Raw genomic sequence first — 17,281 nt, forward strand, 5'->3', positions numbered from 1 at the left:
CAGTCTAGTGCACTGTGTAGGGAACATAAATGCGTTATCTAATACACTATCTAGTGCACTATGTAGGGAACATAAATGCGTTATCTAATACACTATCTAGTGCACTATGTAGGGAACATAAATCCGTGATCTGATATACAATCTAGTGCACTGTGTAGGGAACATAAACCAATTGTCTAATTCACTATCTAGTGCACTACGCAGGAAACATAAATCCGTTATCTGGTATACAATTTAGTGCACTATGTAGGGAACCTAAATCCGATATCTGGTATACAATTTAGTGCACTATGTAGGAAACCTAAATCCGTTAACTAATACGCTACCTAAAGCATTATGTAAGAAACATAAGTCTATTATCTAGTACACTATCTAGTAAGGAAGTAAGGAAAATAAATTATTTTCTAATATACAATCTAGTGCACTATGTAGGGAACATAAATCTATTATCTTTCACACTATCTAGTGCACTATGTAGTACACATTAATGTGTTTGTGACGCGAACTGTTATCACCCATATCCTTTGGTGCGTGCGAGAGGGCTTGGGGGGTCGAGATCCGGGTACAGGGGTACCACCCTGAAATGAGTTTTTGCAACTTGGGATGTCTGCAAATCCAAAACAGATTTTTGATGCTTAACTTACGTTTACATGAAAAACCTCAGTGTTTTTGTCAGAAATCAGAAATGTCTAGGTATCTATTTTTAGGTATCTTAGAGGAGATATTTAATGCTGTATTAAGGGACAGCTAGCCTGGACTTTTCAGTTACACATTACTAGCACAGTCCAACATAAAGATGCATGGGGTTGAATTTTGGTTCTAGTGGTTACATTGTGAACTGCAATAGCCGATCTTGTTTTGCCCCTGCAATATGCCCCTTTCCACTGGGGGGTACCCTGTAGTGTGGTACATTTTGAAATCCATGTACGTTTGTTTCAGTTGCCAATTGACCGGTACTACACCGAAGTACCCATACTACATTTGGTTACCCTTCTTGACCAGGCGAGATGTAAGAGGAGAACCAGTGCAGACCATTAATTGGTCTAACTAAAATAGTCTTGTTGTTGCTATTGCTATTGTTTACTGTTGCTGTTTTTATTTGTGTGCATTCAAACCAGGGATGCAGTGAAAGTCGTATGGGGTGTGTTGCTAACATAAAATTGCAGGAGAAATTCAAATAAGTCAGTTCTGTGTTTTTTATTTTTATTATTGTTTAATAGATATTTTCTTTGTAATTGTAATAATCTATAAAATAAAAATAAAACTCTGACCAGTGCACTTCAAAACCACCAGATCAATATTTGCTAGCAACCAGCTAATGCTGGTCTGGATTATTTTTTCTTAGAAGGATGTTTAACTGTGATTTCAGATTTATTTGTTTATGAATTCAAATAGCAAATGATGCGAATTTTTTGTTTGTTTAAATTTAAATGGTCTTTTATTTACCAATGTTAGCGTTGACCAGACTTGACGGATTAATCTGGCCAACCTAATGCTGCGCCCTCCAGTAAAAAACTTCATTTCCCATAAACCTGTACGCGTCGCAAATTGTCAAGCCTGCTTTGCGGTAGCTGATAGGCCAGCTAGTGTGGAGTGACTTAAGTAATGGCTAGAGGGGATACAAGATAGCAAGCGAACACACACTTATTAGCTTGTTTTTATTATTTTTATAGGTAGAAGAAGTTAAGCGGGGGTTATCTGACACGGTGTTAAGCTCAGGGGCTCGGTCTGGGCTCGCTTCTTTTGTTTACACCGCTCCTGCATGCAGTGGAATGGCTGAAGTGCCGCCTGGGCCTAACGCACTAGCTGCATCCCCGACTGAAATTAGAGCGCTGCCTGTGGATGGCTGCTGCCTACTGGGGAACAATGAGAAACTGGACTGCGGCCGGGGAGACATTATAATTCACAAGACGGAGCAGCAAGAAGTGCCCGAGCGTAAAGGGATAGTTAAACCGAGTCAGAACAACGTGCACCATCCGAACGCCTCTGATCAACTCCATTCTTCAGCGGCACAGGTTAACGGCATCGGCACCCACCCGGAGGGGCAATGTGGCCACATTCTCCCTCACAATCACCGGCACCCGCCTTACAGAGCCACCGATCATCAAACATCTGCCTTTGAACGATCAGACAGCGAACGATCGGACAGGAATTCATCCAGTAATACAAATGTCAGCTTGATACCGAGCAACGGAATCGATTCATCCGATCCCGCGGCCATAACGGAGCCAGAGAGCGCTATTCGGTGTGTGAAAGCCGAGCTCGACAGGACTGTCTCTAACGATCATGTACAACAGTCACCGGGTGTAGCACTAGCAGATCAGGCAGCACTAGTGGATCAGATAGCAAACCTGTCACTGCCTGCAGAGGAATCGGATCACTGTCCGATAACATACGTGAGATATGAGTCCGAGCTTCAGATGCCAGATATAATCAGGCTCATAACTAAAGACTTATCTGAGCCTTATTCAATATACACCTATAGGTACTTCATTCACAACTGGCCACAGCTCTGCTTTCTGGTATGTATTCGTTCACACCTGATCATAGCAATGACAAGAGAGGACATAGAGAATAAAGTGTTATTTTATATTTTTATAAATTATAACCACATAATGTTTGACTTTTTGAAGGTCTGACCTGTGCTGTTACTTGACAGACTCTGTCACTTCAGAAAGAAAGCTGATTTTTTTGTTAGGTTTTGATTGCAAAGGTCTTACAAAGACCAACAATTTTATAAGTGCTCAGAACCCTTATCATATGTTTAAATAAAAAGTTGATTAAATAACTGGATTAAATAAAAAGAAAACTATGGCCAATACCAGCCAAAATTGGTGTAGAAGTATTGGATCTCTTTAGCTAAGGCAAAGTTAGGTGCCATATAAATCTTTGCAATTGTAACAGATAAGCTTAAGCTAATAAACTAATAATGGTAATGGGTTTGTCAAAATCCCCACTAAAACGTTTTTTCTTGTAATTATACAAGAAATGAAGTATTATTCAGGCCCCAAAGTGCCTTTATTGCTCAACTACCCTATCAATGAAACATATTCTATGTGAATGCGAAGTTTTTACCCAGGACAGAAATCTCTACCTGATGGGATCGGACATAAATGACATTTTTAGGAAAAGTGCTCATTTTAAGATTTTAAAATGTCTGAAAAGCATAAAATTGAAACATTTGTTGTAATTTTAACCTCTACAGTTTTGATGCACATGTAAACAGCTATATATCTCTGTATCCTAAAATTCCTTTAATGGTTTTAACACCTTTTTTTTTTTTTTTTTTTTTAATAGAATGTTTTAAAACATACAAATGGCACGCCATAGAGATGGCTCTAAATACAGAGCTTATAATGGTGATAAAACCCAACCAACCAACCCACCAACCCCAGCATTATTAGCTTAGTTTCAATATGGTAAAGCAAGACTGGAGAATAGAGCTATTAACAGAGGCCTTAACTTAACCATATCAAATTACACGAATGTACAGCTGAACCCAAAACACATACAGCAACATAACTGAAGTAACTAAGAAGCACTTAAACACAGGCTTCAAACATATAATACAAAAACCCAAACATGGCTAGAAGGCGTTATTAGCACACACCTAAGTTAGACAGGTGCTGGGGGTTGGCAGGCTCCCTGTTCAACACGCAAATAAGCAGGTTAGTGGAATGTCATAACGTTATAGTTATACTGCTATACTAGTGTTGCATAAGATGACCTTATATGGCACATATACATTGTGTATGCTTGGCATTGTTTCAGAACCCTGGCTGTCACTGCTTGTATTAATTTGATTCAAAGCATTTTTTTGGATCACAGTAAAACTTCAAAGGTAGTAACTGAGAATACACATTTTGCCAAATTCTTTGAACTAATAAATAGCCTTAATTAGCTGGTGATAATCCATTTACTGTCAAGCTTATAGCAACCCAATAAAATATTAAATGCATAATTGAGTTTTTTATGTTTAACAAGGTGATAGGCGATCCACATATCCAAAAATTAATTTTTCAACATTACTGTCTTTTTGTTGGTTATTGCTTAATCATTAATTGTTAATGATTAACATCCCCAGTACCAACAGAAACACACCTGTGTTTGTTACAACATTTGCATATAATTGGCTTATGCTGTGCTACAAAAACAAGTATTGTGATAACAAATGTATTGTGCTGCTTGAACATATTTCTTACTACCACCTCACAGGTTTTGATTGCACTGAGTGACAAACATTATTAATGGGTTAAACAGTTACACCTTTCAGGGGTTTAGAAGTTCCACTATCTTTTTAAAGCAATTTACCCTTTTGACCACTGTTTACTGAAACATCCTATGACAACTGCATTGTAAATGTGTCTTCTGTATTTGTGAGCCTATTCGAACTCCCAGAACCCAGGCAATGTGTCTCTTTATCATTATGCCACAGGAGCTCACTACCCATGATGCCTTAAAGCATATAACCCAGCCATCTTCACACACCTGATTAAGGGTAATAAAGACAGTAGTAAATAAGGCTTACCAGGTCAGACAGGGGCCTTGTTTAAGTAGTAGTAATTTAGAACTATATCATTACCTTCTTAAAATGGGCTGTAGTAGATATAGTAAAATAGAAAAATAGGATTCTGGCTGTTTATTTTAGTCTGCACAGGATATTGCACAGAAGTCAGGTACAAGACCTAATTTAACAAGTTTTGGATCAGTAGGGCTTGATAATGTGGCATCATGCCCAGGCTGGCCATCATATCACCAGTAACACAGACCAAACTGTTAAACTGACTTGGAACAGTTCCACTTGAGTATGTAATTTCTTGTATGCAAAACCAGTGATCATAAGATAAATTCATTTAGTTTTCACACCTTTCTAAAAAGTCATTTGTATGCTGATTTGCTCCTGGCTCTTTTCTAACGCTCTGCTGCTTCACAGGCCATGGTGGAGAAAAACTGTGTCGGTGCCATTGTGTGTAAGCTGGACATGCACAAGAAGATGTTCAGGCGAGGATACATCGCCATGCTTGCTGTGGACTCCAAATTTCGCAGGAAAGGCATTGGTATGCATCTTTTTTGTTTGCAAATAAGATAACCTTTAAAAAATATTTTAAATGTCAGCTTATGGAGGCAGTAATGCAAATATCACTTGTGTTTGTATTTGAAAAACACACAGGCTGTTAGTTGTAAGCCTCGGCTTAAACATATTTTCTGTTGCATCAGATGCGTTTCTGTTGTGGCATGTTTAATGAATTAAATGTGGAGGATGACATGTCTGTCAGAGTTGTTTTACACTCACTTAGTCTAATGGGTTTTAATGTGCTTTTTAATTGAGCTTATTATGATAATGAATTTAATGTGTTTAAGTGCAAGTTAAAAATATTCAGTTAGTCATCATTTTCCTAAATTTGTCATGTCTGTTTATGTGCACTTACACTCACTGAGCACTTCATTAAGTACACATATCTGATATGAATGTTTTTTGATTGTATAAGCTGCTACTTACACAATCTGTACTGTTACTCTGTACACGGTCACCTCCACCTACTGTACTTCATTTATCAATCGATAGGGATCTCAATAGGACCCCCACTGAACAGATGGGATTTGGGTGGTGGACCATTCTCAACACTACATGGCATTGTGTGTTGTACTCGTATAAGTGTGTCAAGTGCACTATTGTTGTTGGGATTTTTAAATACCTCAATGCCAATGCTTGAAGGAGAATAGTGCTTTAACAAATAATATAAAGCCAACAAAGGGTCCACTGATGAAAGACTGACACATAAGATTAACACACACTATGGTAGAAATGGCTTTAGTCTCTGACTGTACCCTTACAACCAATGTTAACAGGGTATATGTTAGCAATAAAGAGGTTTGTACAAATTCAACAATACACACACACTACCAAGTCATTACCACAAAAGTGTCATTGTAGTGCTGCGAATAATCCATCGCACAGACATCATCTGGTCTGTGGGAGGGCTCTTTGATTGATGTATAGAGTACAGTGACTGACAGTGTACAGAGCATATTGACTACAGTCAGTATTTGTATACCCACTGTCTGTATGGTAGGTGTAAATTATACAATAATGAATGTATGTATCAGAAAGGTGTACCAATAAAATGTCTGCCAAGTGTATTTAGGTTCTAAATCTGAAATCAAATTGTAATTATTGTATGTTTAGTGTAACTGAAAAAATGTTGTTGTGTTTTTTAGGAACCAACCTTGTTAAAAAGGCCATTTATGCCATGGTGGAGGGAGACTGTGATGAGGTAAGACATACTGATATGGTAATAAAGGTTGGGGCTAATTGTTACAGCTAAACCGTTCAGTACACAGTAGCTCTGTACATTGTGTGGTGAAAAAACCCTTAAGAAAATACCTCAGAGACTGGATTATGAGTAGAAAAGAGTTCTAATTTTGTCTGCAGAGAACGACCACACCGACAGAGTCCCACACGGAGACTCTGAATGCAATAAAGAGAAAAGAAAATAATCCCATTTATATACTCCCATCAGTGACTTTGTAGGACAGTGAAAGATTCCACCATTAACAGAGATTTCTTAGCTAGAACATAGGAACTGGTCTAAACCAGCTAGAACTGGGTTTTGGAGGTCATGCAATGCAATCAACATTCTTTTTGTCACATACAACACACACATACAACACACATACAACACACACACACACACACACACACACATCAAGGAACGTTTCATTGTATCAGTATTTAATGAGTATTGGAATATGACTACTGGCAATCATACCCAAAAGCATATCTACAGTGGTGTTCAAAAAAAATAGCAGTCCAACATCGTTAACCAGATAAATCACTGTTTTTAGTAGAAGTGATATTTCTACATAGCAAAAAATGTACTTGAAAGTGTAGTAGAGTAATGAAAACAAAACAAACCCAACAATTAGGACATGCATGCTGCTCATTCTGAGTAATCGAAGCATTGATTGAAAGGGGGTTGTTCAAAATAATAGCAGTGAGGAGTTCAATTGGTGAAGTAATTCATTCTGCAGAAGAACGGGTGTCAATTTTTGCCCTTATTTAATGTAGGAGGGTGGCAAATGTTGCACATGTTGGTCATAGCACATTTCCTTCTGAAATACTGGGTAAAATGGGTTGTTCCAGACATTGTTCTGATGAACAGCATACTTTGATTAAAAAGTTGATTGTAGAGGAAAAAACATACAGAGAAGTGCAGCAAATTATTGGCTGCTCAGCTAAAATGATCTCAAATGTCTTGAAGTGAAAACCAAAACCTGAAAGATGCAGAAGGAAGCGTGGAACTACTGTTCGAATGGATCAGAGAATAGCCAGAATGGCAAATACTCAGCCAATGATCACCTCCAGAAAGATCAAGGAACATCTGAAGTTACCAGTAAGTACAGAAGATGATTAAGTGAAGCCAATTTACCAGCAAGAACTCCTGCAAAGTCCCGTTGTTAAGATAAAGACATGACCTGAATGGGTTAAAATTTGCCATGGAACACATTGACTGTTCCAAAGAGAAATGGCTCAACATTTGTGGACTGATGAAAGCAAAATTGTTCTTTTTGGGTCTAGTGGCCGTAGACAGTATGTCAGATGACCCTCGAGCACTGAATTCAAGCCACAGTACACTGTGAAGACAGTAAAGCATGGTTGTACAAAATGATATGGGGATGTTTTTCATACCATGGTGTTACGCCTATTTATCACATACGAGGGATCATGGATCAATTTAAATATATTAGAATACTTGAGGAGATCATGTTGCCCTATGTCGAAGAAGAAATGTCCTTAAAATGGGTGTTTCAACATGACAATGACCCAAAACATCTTGGTTACAGACAAACAAGATTGAGGTAATAGTGACCAGCCCAATCCCCTGATTTCAATCCCATAGAGAACTGGTGGGCTGATATCTGAAACACGTTTTTTTTGAGGCAAAACCCAAAATTGCAGAAGAACTGTGGAATGTAGTTTAATCATCCTGGACTGGAATACCTGTTCAGAGGTGCCAGAAGTTGGTCGACTCCATGCAACACAGATCTCAGAAACAATTGTTATGCCACTGAATATTAGTTCAGTAATTTAAAGTAAAGTGAAACCTCAAACATTTTTTCATGTTATAGATACATTTTTTTAGTTTTTAAAGAAAAATGCTGGCACTGCTATTATTTTGAACAGCCTAATATTCATTTTTCTTAACTTTCTGTAAAGGATGAACACAAACTGGCTACATTTTGTTAATGTTTTGATTTAGAATTGAAAGTGTAGTATTTTCAGTGTGTTTGCATTTATGGAAATAAAAGTTATTATAATGATTTTGTGCTTTATTCACTTTTTTAAAGTCACTGCTATTTTTTTGAACACTACTGTAGTCTAATCATCCTGGACTGGAATACCTGTTCAGAGGTGCCAGAAGTTGGTCGACTCCATGCAACACAGATCTCAGAAACAATTGTAATGTCACTAAATATTAGTTCAGTAATTTAAAGTAAAATGAAACCTCAAACATTTTTGTAGTTTATAGATACATTTCTTGAGTTTTTAAAGAAAATTGCTGGCACTGCTATTTTTTTGAACAGCCTAATATTCATTTTTCTTAACTTTCTGTAAAGGATTAACACAAACTGGCTACATTTAGTTAATGTTTTGATTTAGAATTGAAAGTGTAGTATTTTCAGTGCATTTGCATTCATGGAAATAAAAGTTATTATAATGATTTTGTGCTTTATTCACTTTTTTTTTTTTTAACACCACTGTATATGTATTAATACTTAGTCTAAATTGATATTTTTCTCCCAGTTTGTGTTAGTGATGATTAAATGTGAGTGCAGTACAGTAACAGTAGGTCTGTACATTCTGTTAGAGATGTTTGTTTATTTTTTAGGATTTTAACGTCATGTTTTACACTCTTTGGTTACATTCATGACAGAAATGGTAGTTACTCGTTACACAAGGTTCATCAGTTCACACAAGGTTATATCGAACACAGTCACGGTCAACTTAGTATCTCCAATTCACCTCACTTGCATGTCTTTTGACTCGGAGGAAACCAGAGCACTCGGAGGAAACCCACGCAGACACGGGGAGAACATGCAAACTCCACACAGAAAGGACCCAGACCACCCTACCTGGGGATTGAACCCAGGACCTTCTTGCTGTGAGGCGACAGTGCTACCCACTTAGCCACTGTGCCGCCCCTGTTAGAGATGATTAAATATGAGCGTAGTACAGTACACAGTAGATCTGTACTTTCTGTTAGATGATTAGATGACACTCATATTTAATCATCTCTAACAGAAAGTACAGATCTACTGTGTACTGTACTACAGAGATTATTAAATATGAGTGTAGTACAGTACACAGTAGATCTGTGCATTGTTACATTGTGCATTGATTAAATATAAATGTGGACTGGAGTTTCTCAAGAATAAATACATGGCATTTTATGTACTATAGATCTTATGTACTATAGATCTTTTTGAAGAATTAGGTGCATGTCATGTCAGATCATTTATTTCCAGGAGCCACCCAATGAGTGATGTTACATTTCCAAGCCCTACACCACTGTTACACTACTAGTTGACTTAATATGAACCATGTTCTTACAATTTCTTTGTAGTTCAGTCATAATGCACAAACTCACTAAACTGTGTATGTAACCTACACTCTTTTATTACTATACTTTGAAACACATGTTGCCTTTTTTAGCATTTTGTTGACTGGCATTTCTAACCATGTGTCTTTGGTGCTGATACACAGGTGGTGCTGGAGACTGAAATAACCAACAAATCAGCGCTGAAACTTTACGAGAACCTGGGCTTTGTTAGGGACAAGCGGCTCTTCAGATACTATTTAAATGGAGTGGACGCTCTCCGGCTAAAACTCTGGCTGCGCTGAGTCCACCTGTGACCACCTCAACTGTCCATCCGGTCCTCTGTCCTCCTGTCCCTGTGTCCCAGTGAGTACAGAGAGTCGGCCTCCGGCGAGCCACAGCGGGGATGCAGCCCGCATGAAAAACGAGCAAAATGTAATAAAGAGTTTTACGTACCTTTCAGAGAACGAGAGAAGATATTGCAAAAAAAGGGGATGCTAATATTCGACAGTTTATTTAACAGTTGCAGACTCCATAGAGGAAAAGCTGGTGAATTTGTGGTGTGGTGAGAAAATGCTTGATTGCAGGCCGCTGTGAGATTGTATCAGCTAATGAGGAATGAATAGGACATTAGCATTACCTCTAGGAGTCGTGCTGATAGATAACAAACAAGGCACCCCCCTGTTTCTTTTATTTTTATGAATAATTGTAACTGAGGGATGGACAATAAACTTCTATTGTCAAAACTAATTAAACACAAACAGAACCTACACACTTTTTTTCTTTTTTTTTCTTTGGGAAATGGTCATTGGGGATGTTAAAAGGGTCTGATTGTGTTACAGCCTTTAGCATTGGCTTGCGTTTGTGTGTGGGGTCTATTCTTTTATGTGCTTATTTTAATTCATATATCTAAACACGGTGAGAAGAGCACCACAGCTGCTTGAGATAAATATGCACTTGTCTGAAAAGTAGACATTGCATTGTACTTAAAAATGTCCATGCATACCCAGAACCTGGCTGTTTAATCTCAATTTGGTTTCTTTGAGAAATTTCCTTTTGCAGCTACGTTCTGCTAAAGAAGAAAACACACTAGGCATAGTCTATTTAAAATAAGGATGCACAGATTCATGATTTTTCTTAACACACCTAATAAACCTGGTGAGCAATTGGTACATTAATCAGTTTTTTAATGTATGTGTCTACTTGCAAGTTCATTTAGTGTCCGACTCTTTGGTTTAACTGAATGCAAGTTAGTTGCTCCTCTGGCTAAGACTTCAACAAAATCATTAAAAATGTCCACCAGCAGTGAGTAAAGAGTTACAGTTTATTTTGTCGTAGTTTTATCTTTGGATTAATATATCTTGTTGACCTAAAATAGTTTGTCCTTTTTACTGTATATTCAACATTTTTTTGAGAAGCGTACAGTTAACGAACTTTGACTCGGCAACAAAAAATGCAAATTGCTTCAGACAGTTGGGATGACTGGTATTCAGTTCTTAGATGGCCAATCTGAACAAAGAGAAGTGAATTATTTGGATATCCTTTTAGCCCCCGCCCCATGTTACTTTGATTAAATGAGCAAAGCATGGTAACATCAAATTTTAAGAATTGTACGTTCAGTGATCTGTGATAAAACATGCCAGATTTCAGCCATGTTGTCTGGAACTCATCTGGATTTTTACTGATTTGTAGACGTGTGACAGCCAGCATTGGATAATATATTAACTGTTGAACTTCTGCACCACCTTGTCACACAAAAATAGGTTTTGACACACAGATCCAAGGACCTCTGGTAACTGCCTGTTTGGAGTTTCTCTGTCCGTCTATTCATGTCTGGATCCTGGTTTCCTCCAGTTCTTCCTCCAAACATGCTTGTAGGTTGATTGACTACTTTGTATTGCATCTTGGTGTGGGTGAGTGTGATGCCCTTCACTGGTTAGGTTCTCGCTCTTAAGGTTTATTTCAACCTTGTGTATACTGTGTCCAGGATAAGCTCCAGACTCATTTTGACTCTGACCATGATGAAGTGGTTACTAAAAATGAACTTTAAACTTTTATCCTCTGACTGGGGTGACACGGTGGCTCAGCGGTAGCACTGTCACCTCACAGCAAGAAGGTTCTGGGTTTGATCCCTTCTGTGTGGCGCTTGCATGTTCTCCCTGTATCTGTGTGGGTTTCCTCCGCGAGCTCCCACAGTTCAAAGACACGCAGTCAGGTTAATTGGAGATACAAAATTGTCCATGACTGTGTTTGACATTAAACTTGTGAAGTGATGAATCCTGTGTTATGAGTAACTACCATTTCTGTCATGAATGTAAGCAAAGTGTGTAAAACATGACTAAAACATACAAAAGCTCTATACTATGAGCTGATATTGTTACGAATCTAAGAAACCTCATAGTACTCACACAAGGTTGAACCTCTAAAAGACCAATATTAGCCCAGAGAATACTTTCAGATTTTGGTGTATTTGATTAGACATGAGAATGTGCTTTTGGTGTGTTTAACATCTTGACAAAATTTGCATTTATTTTGTTGTCCGTGTCACCAGTAAGTTAATTTTTGTTTCAAATTAGACTCATATATTCATTATGAGACTAACACAGTGTTGCATCATTTAGTGAGAACTGCAAGTGGACACGTATCATTAAAGCAGGAAGATCATTAAACTGTTCTGGAAAGTTAGGCACTGCTAATTTAGAATTCACTGCATTATTTTCAGCAGCCTTTTTTTGTTTGAATATTTTGTAATGTTTTTTGGTCCATTACACGATTCAGCGCCATAAACTTTTAAATAGGCATCATCAAAACATGGTAGGATTTTATTATTACAAATAAAACGTGACTGACAATTTTTCTTAATACAATCATTTTTCAAAAAAAAAAATTTCTTCTTCAGAAATGCATACAATCTGTGTTAAACACAAAACCTAAAAGACTTACATCCCCCTCCAGCTCCTCTTAATATTTTTTATCTGATTATACTGCTGTTACCAGGCATTTTCCAACTCGTGTTCAGGTGGTGCTCTTATTTTTATTATTTGACAGTGCAGATTCTTACTGACCACCAAAGCTGCATGTCATCTTTAATTGCTTATAAATGCATTTACCTAAATCTGAAAATATATTTTAAAAAGTATTAGGTTATCAGAAAAGGCACCTGTACTGTTAAGTTGTGCTTCAGTATAACAGCAGGGGGCAGTATAATCAGCACACCAGTTAGTATCTCTAAAAAGGATATGCAAGGGTTACAATGAAGTTGAAGCGAGTGTGCTTTCTAATATTTTGCCATTCATATTGTTAGAATACAAGTCAGTATATCACTTTGGTGCTTGTGTTTCTTTTTCCTTTTCATGAGGACAGATTTGCTTTTGTTTGTTTTGGCAGATGAATTCCCATTATGCTTTGCTGATAATTTGTGCTTCAAATTCAGAATTAGGGCTTATGCAAGTCTAATAGAAGAAGTGATTGTTTAGTTTTTGTACAAAGGTGCAACAGTGTTGGTCATAAGAGCTGCTGGAACATTTATTAATGTTAAAGCACTGAATTAAAATGAACTGCATTTGAAAACGTAAGAGCCTGAATCATTGCTGGGCGTATTGGACTTAAGCCAGGTGCTGTATACTCTTAAAGCAAATTGGCTCAGGTGTTTGGTCTGTGTCCAGTTCTCCTTTTGGCCTCTTTCTTTATTAGAAGCTCCTTTTAAGGACCCAAGCTTATTAAAAACCACGATATACTTCAGAGGCAGTTTGGTTTTGTGCCCCTTCAGGACAGGAGTAGCTGTTGAGAGATGAAAATGTGAGCTGTTTTTTTGTGCAAATGCCAAATCTCCATTCAATGTTTCCTTAAACTCATGGCTAAATCTTTATCTGGTACAAATCTAAATAGATATTAATCCATTTTGGCAGCTGGTCAGTTTGATACATGGTTATGTTTTCTCAAAAGATTTTTGGACATTATAACACTGCAGCATGTACAAAATAGTTTTCTTAATTTTCACGACGTGAATTTTATTTACAGTACTAATTTCAGCTGGCTCTTCTAAATATGTTTTCCCTGTAAAACCCAACAAAATGTAGGCAGCAGCTGGCCGGTTCTAGCTGGATATGAAAACTTTCTGACTAGTAAATGTGGACATTTATTCAGATTTGTGTGCTGTGGTAACATTTTGGTTAAAAAGTGAATAAATAAACAGCAGATCATTCTCATTGAGAAGTTTTTTTTAATTCATGTTGTGTGTTTGATGCATTTTGTGCTTCAGTCACTATGTAGTTCCAAGAGATCTGCATGGTTGTCGTCCCATTATTCTCCCACTGTCACCTTTTACATGTCTTGCTTAGGTTTTTTTTATTTCAAGTGGACAACAGACTTTGTTCAAAAAGTATAAATAAATTATTTGATTTTTATTGCAAATGTGTTCTGATTTATTGATATGATATATCTGTTCTGGATTATCCTATCATTTTTTGACATGGTACCCCAGTTGTCTCATGGATTTGTTTATCATCAAAATGAAAATAAAATGAATAATATTAGTATTGATAATACTGAAAACACACAGTTTTCTTTTTAATGCTGTACAGTTTAAAATTTACATAAAGATGACTACACAATTTGTGTCAGCACTGCTTTATCAGCTGAACTGAACAAACAGATACTTGATTATTCGTGGTTGCTGATTTGCATTTGTGATTAAACTCATTTGAATTGGTGTTACAATTCATATTTCTATTGGATAAAGACTGTTGTTCAAAAAAAGAGCCTGAATGGATTTTAGCATGATAATGGTGTCAGCTGGAACCATTCACCAGGAGTGAGGACATTGTTTTCTGAAGCATTGGGAAATGGAGCTCCAGTAAAAGCTGCACTACCAAACATGTCAGCTAACATGATTTATATTAAAAACCTATTTTTGGAAAAGTCCCTGACATGCAGGTTATATGTGGCCAACCACAAAAAACAAACTCCATTTCAAGAAAAGTTGGGACATGCTCTAAAAATGACATTTTCCATTTTTCTACTGACCAACCTGACCAAAAATGTATTTTGTAAATATAAAAAAATAAATGTGACACCTGCAACACACTAAGAAAGTTAAGACAGGGGCAAGGTTATACTAATAACACTGTCCTGGAAGGTTCCAAAATTAGCAGTTTAACTGGTAACAGGTGAAGTCATTACGACTAAGTATAGAAGGAGCATCTACCAAAGGCTTAGTCTTTGCATGCCAGGGTGGGTCGTGGTTCACCACTTTGTGTTAAACTTTGTGAGAGTACCTTCAGTCAGTTCAAAGACAATGTTTCTCAGTACAGTAATGCAACACATTTACTACAGTTATAACAATATGAAAAGTTTTTGACTCCCTGAGTTGGGAAACCTGGGTGCGGAAAGGGTGGAAACTGCTGCTGAATGTGCATGACCATCAAATCTTTAGGTGGTATTGTTTAAGAATCGTCATTCTACCATGTTGGCTACATGGTATTGGAAGTCCTCTGGAAAATCATCGTCAGTTAACACAGTCCTACACCGCATCAAGAAATTCAACCTAAAACTGTATTATGCATGGAGGAAGCCATATATTAATTTTGCGCAGAAATACAGGTGAGTTCTCTGAGCCCCAAGTAATCTGAAATGAAGTGAAAGACTGTGGAAATGTGTTCTGTGGCCAGAGTCCACATTTCAGCTTCTACATGCGGAATATTAAAAAGACCATCCAGACTTGCCAATGAAAAGTGCAAAAACTAGCATCTGTGATGGCATATTGGTGCATCAGTGCCCACTGCATGGGTGATCTGCATATATGTAAATGTATTGATGTCTATTTCAGCAGGACAGTACCAGGCCTCATTCTGCACCACAGTGTGGCTTCATAGACATAGAGTGTGTGTGTGTGCTTGACTGGTCTGCCTGCAGTCCAGATTCATCTCCTGTTCAAGTCTTGTATTCAGCAAGAATGGGCAAAAATTCAGCTTGCAAAACTGTGAAATTTAAAAACAGGTGATGTTACCCAGTGGTAAACATGCCTCTGTCCCAGCTTTTTTGGGTGTTTTACAGGGATTCTTTTCTAAATTTGTTTATATTTCACAAATAGAATTAAGCTTGTCATTGAAATACTAAAATATTTTAGTATCTTTGTCCTTTTGTCTGTGAAATAAATGTTCATGTGAATGAACAAATTACAGATTTCAGTTTTTATAGGGTGGCATGGTGGCTCGTGGGTAGCACTAACACTGCAGGAGCTCCAGTTTCCTCTCATAGTCCAAGACATGCAGTCAGGTTAATTGGAGATACTAAAAATTGCCCTGTGTGTGTGTCTGCCCTGCGATGAACTCATGTGCTGTCCAGGGTGTTTCTGTTAGTCATGTGCCCATTGAGAGCTGGGATAGGCTTCTGCACCCCCGCCCCCCTTTTTACTACCCTGGTTAGGATAAGCGGTATTGAAAGTGAGTGCGTTTTTTTGCATTTTTTGAAAGTGTCCTAACTTTTCTGGAAATGGGGTTTGTATATTTGGTACTTTTTTATTCACCACTTTTCAACATCCCCCAACACATCTATTTTTCAACACAGAGTGCAGTCAGATGTCTCATATTGGACACATCAGTGAAAATGTTCACCACCCCCTTTAATTTCTTAGATCTCTGGAACACACTCAGTGCTTTAGTATTACAATTAATCAGTGCAGTGACTCATGTAATGTGGTCTGCGAGTCTTAATTGCAGCAACCTTGAGGAATTAAAGAGAATTTATCAAAAATGAGCCACAATTCTGCTAAAAGCTAATTCATTCTTATCATAGACACAAAGATGTGTATTAGCTAATTTGTTGGCCAGTGTAAGTGCTGCCTTTGAATAGACTATATTATAAAATTGACAGTGCAGGTGTAATGCTAATACAAGCCAAATTCCTGGAAGAAAAAGTTGGGACATTGTGTAAAATGCAGTAAAAAGAATTTGGGATTTGGCAATTCTCTTGAATCTTGAATGCTTCTCTTGAATATTTAACTGATAGTTATAGATAAAGTAAACTGTGTTCCACAAACATGCAACTCTGTTACACAAAACGAAAGTTATGCATCATTTCTATGCAGAAACACCTCAGAGTCCTTTGGGCCCAAACTCATCTCAGATGAACTGAAAGACAATGGAAATGTGCTGTCATCAGATGAGTCCACTGTTCAGCTTGTTTTCAGGAAAAAAAACCAGACATTGAGTTCTCTGTGCCAAAGATGAAAAGGAAAAGTTAGTCCAGATCTGTCTCCTATTAAAAATGCATAGTGCAGCATAAAGAGGAGAATCAGACGACAGTGTCTACAGACTGTTGAGCAGCTGAAGTCTTGTATTAAGCAAGAAGAGTAAAGGAAAGGTGATGGAACACAGGGGTAATAACGCTTCTGTCCCAAGTGTGTTGCAAACATCAAATTCTAAATGTGTTTCTATTTAAAAACCCAATATAGTTGATCAGTGAAAACTTTGGAAATCTTTTTCCTACTTTTGTCGGTTAAATAAACATTCAAGAGAAACCAAAATTTACAGGGTGTCCCTAAAGTCTGGACACATAGGCAAAATGCATATTTTCAATAAATTTTAATAATTTGTTTTTCAACATTTTATTTCATTAGAATAATAATCAATAACATCTTCAATGTGTTTTCCACTATGTATGATGCAATATGTGTGTGTGTG

At 37.4% G+C, this 17,281-nt stretch overlaps 1 protein-coding gene across 1 annotated transcript; it reads left to right on the top strand.

Moving 5' to 3' along the window:
* The first annotated feature begins 1,477 nt into the window (after window positions 1-1,477).
* naa30 (N-alpha-acetyltransferase 30, NatC catalytic subunit) lies at window positions 1,478-10,371 on the top strand. Its single transcript, XM_063007603.1, has 4 exons — window positions 1,478-2,522; window positions 4,934-5,057; window positions 6,220-6,275; window positions 9,767-10,371. Exons 1-4 carry the CDS (start codon window positions 1,773-1,775, stop codon window positions 9,902-9,904), a joined length of 1,068 nt encoding a protein of 355 aa, XP_062863673.1. The 5' UTR covers window positions 1,478-1,772; the 3' UTR covers window positions 9,905-10,371.
* Window positions 10,372-17,281: the final 6,910 nt, after the last annotated feature.

This window comes from Trichomycterus rosablanca, chromosome 13 (genome assembly GCF_030014385.1).
Source record: "Trichomycterus rosablanca isolate fTriRos1 chromosome 13, fTriRos1.hap1, whole genome shotgun sequence".
In the NCBI taxonomy this organism is placed as follows: domain Eukaryota; kingdom Metazoa; phylum Chordata; class Actinopteri; order Siluriformes; family Trichomycteridae; genus Trichomycterus; species Trichomycterus rosablanca.

Bases quoted from the DNA above. Each gene is read 5' to 3' on its own strand.
- naa30 (XM_063007603.1), top strand. From the start codon at position 1,773: ATGGCTGAAGTGCCGCCTGGGCCTAACGCACTAGCTGCATCCCCGACT. The intron at 2,523-4,933 runs GTATGTATTCGT...GCTGCTTCACAG, and splicing joins GGCCACAGCTCTGCTTTCTG to GCCATGGTGGAGAAAAACTG. The intron at 6,276-9,766 runs GTAAGACATACT...GCTGATACACAG, and splicing joins TGGAGGGAGACTGTGATGAG to GTGGTGCTGGAGACTGAAAT.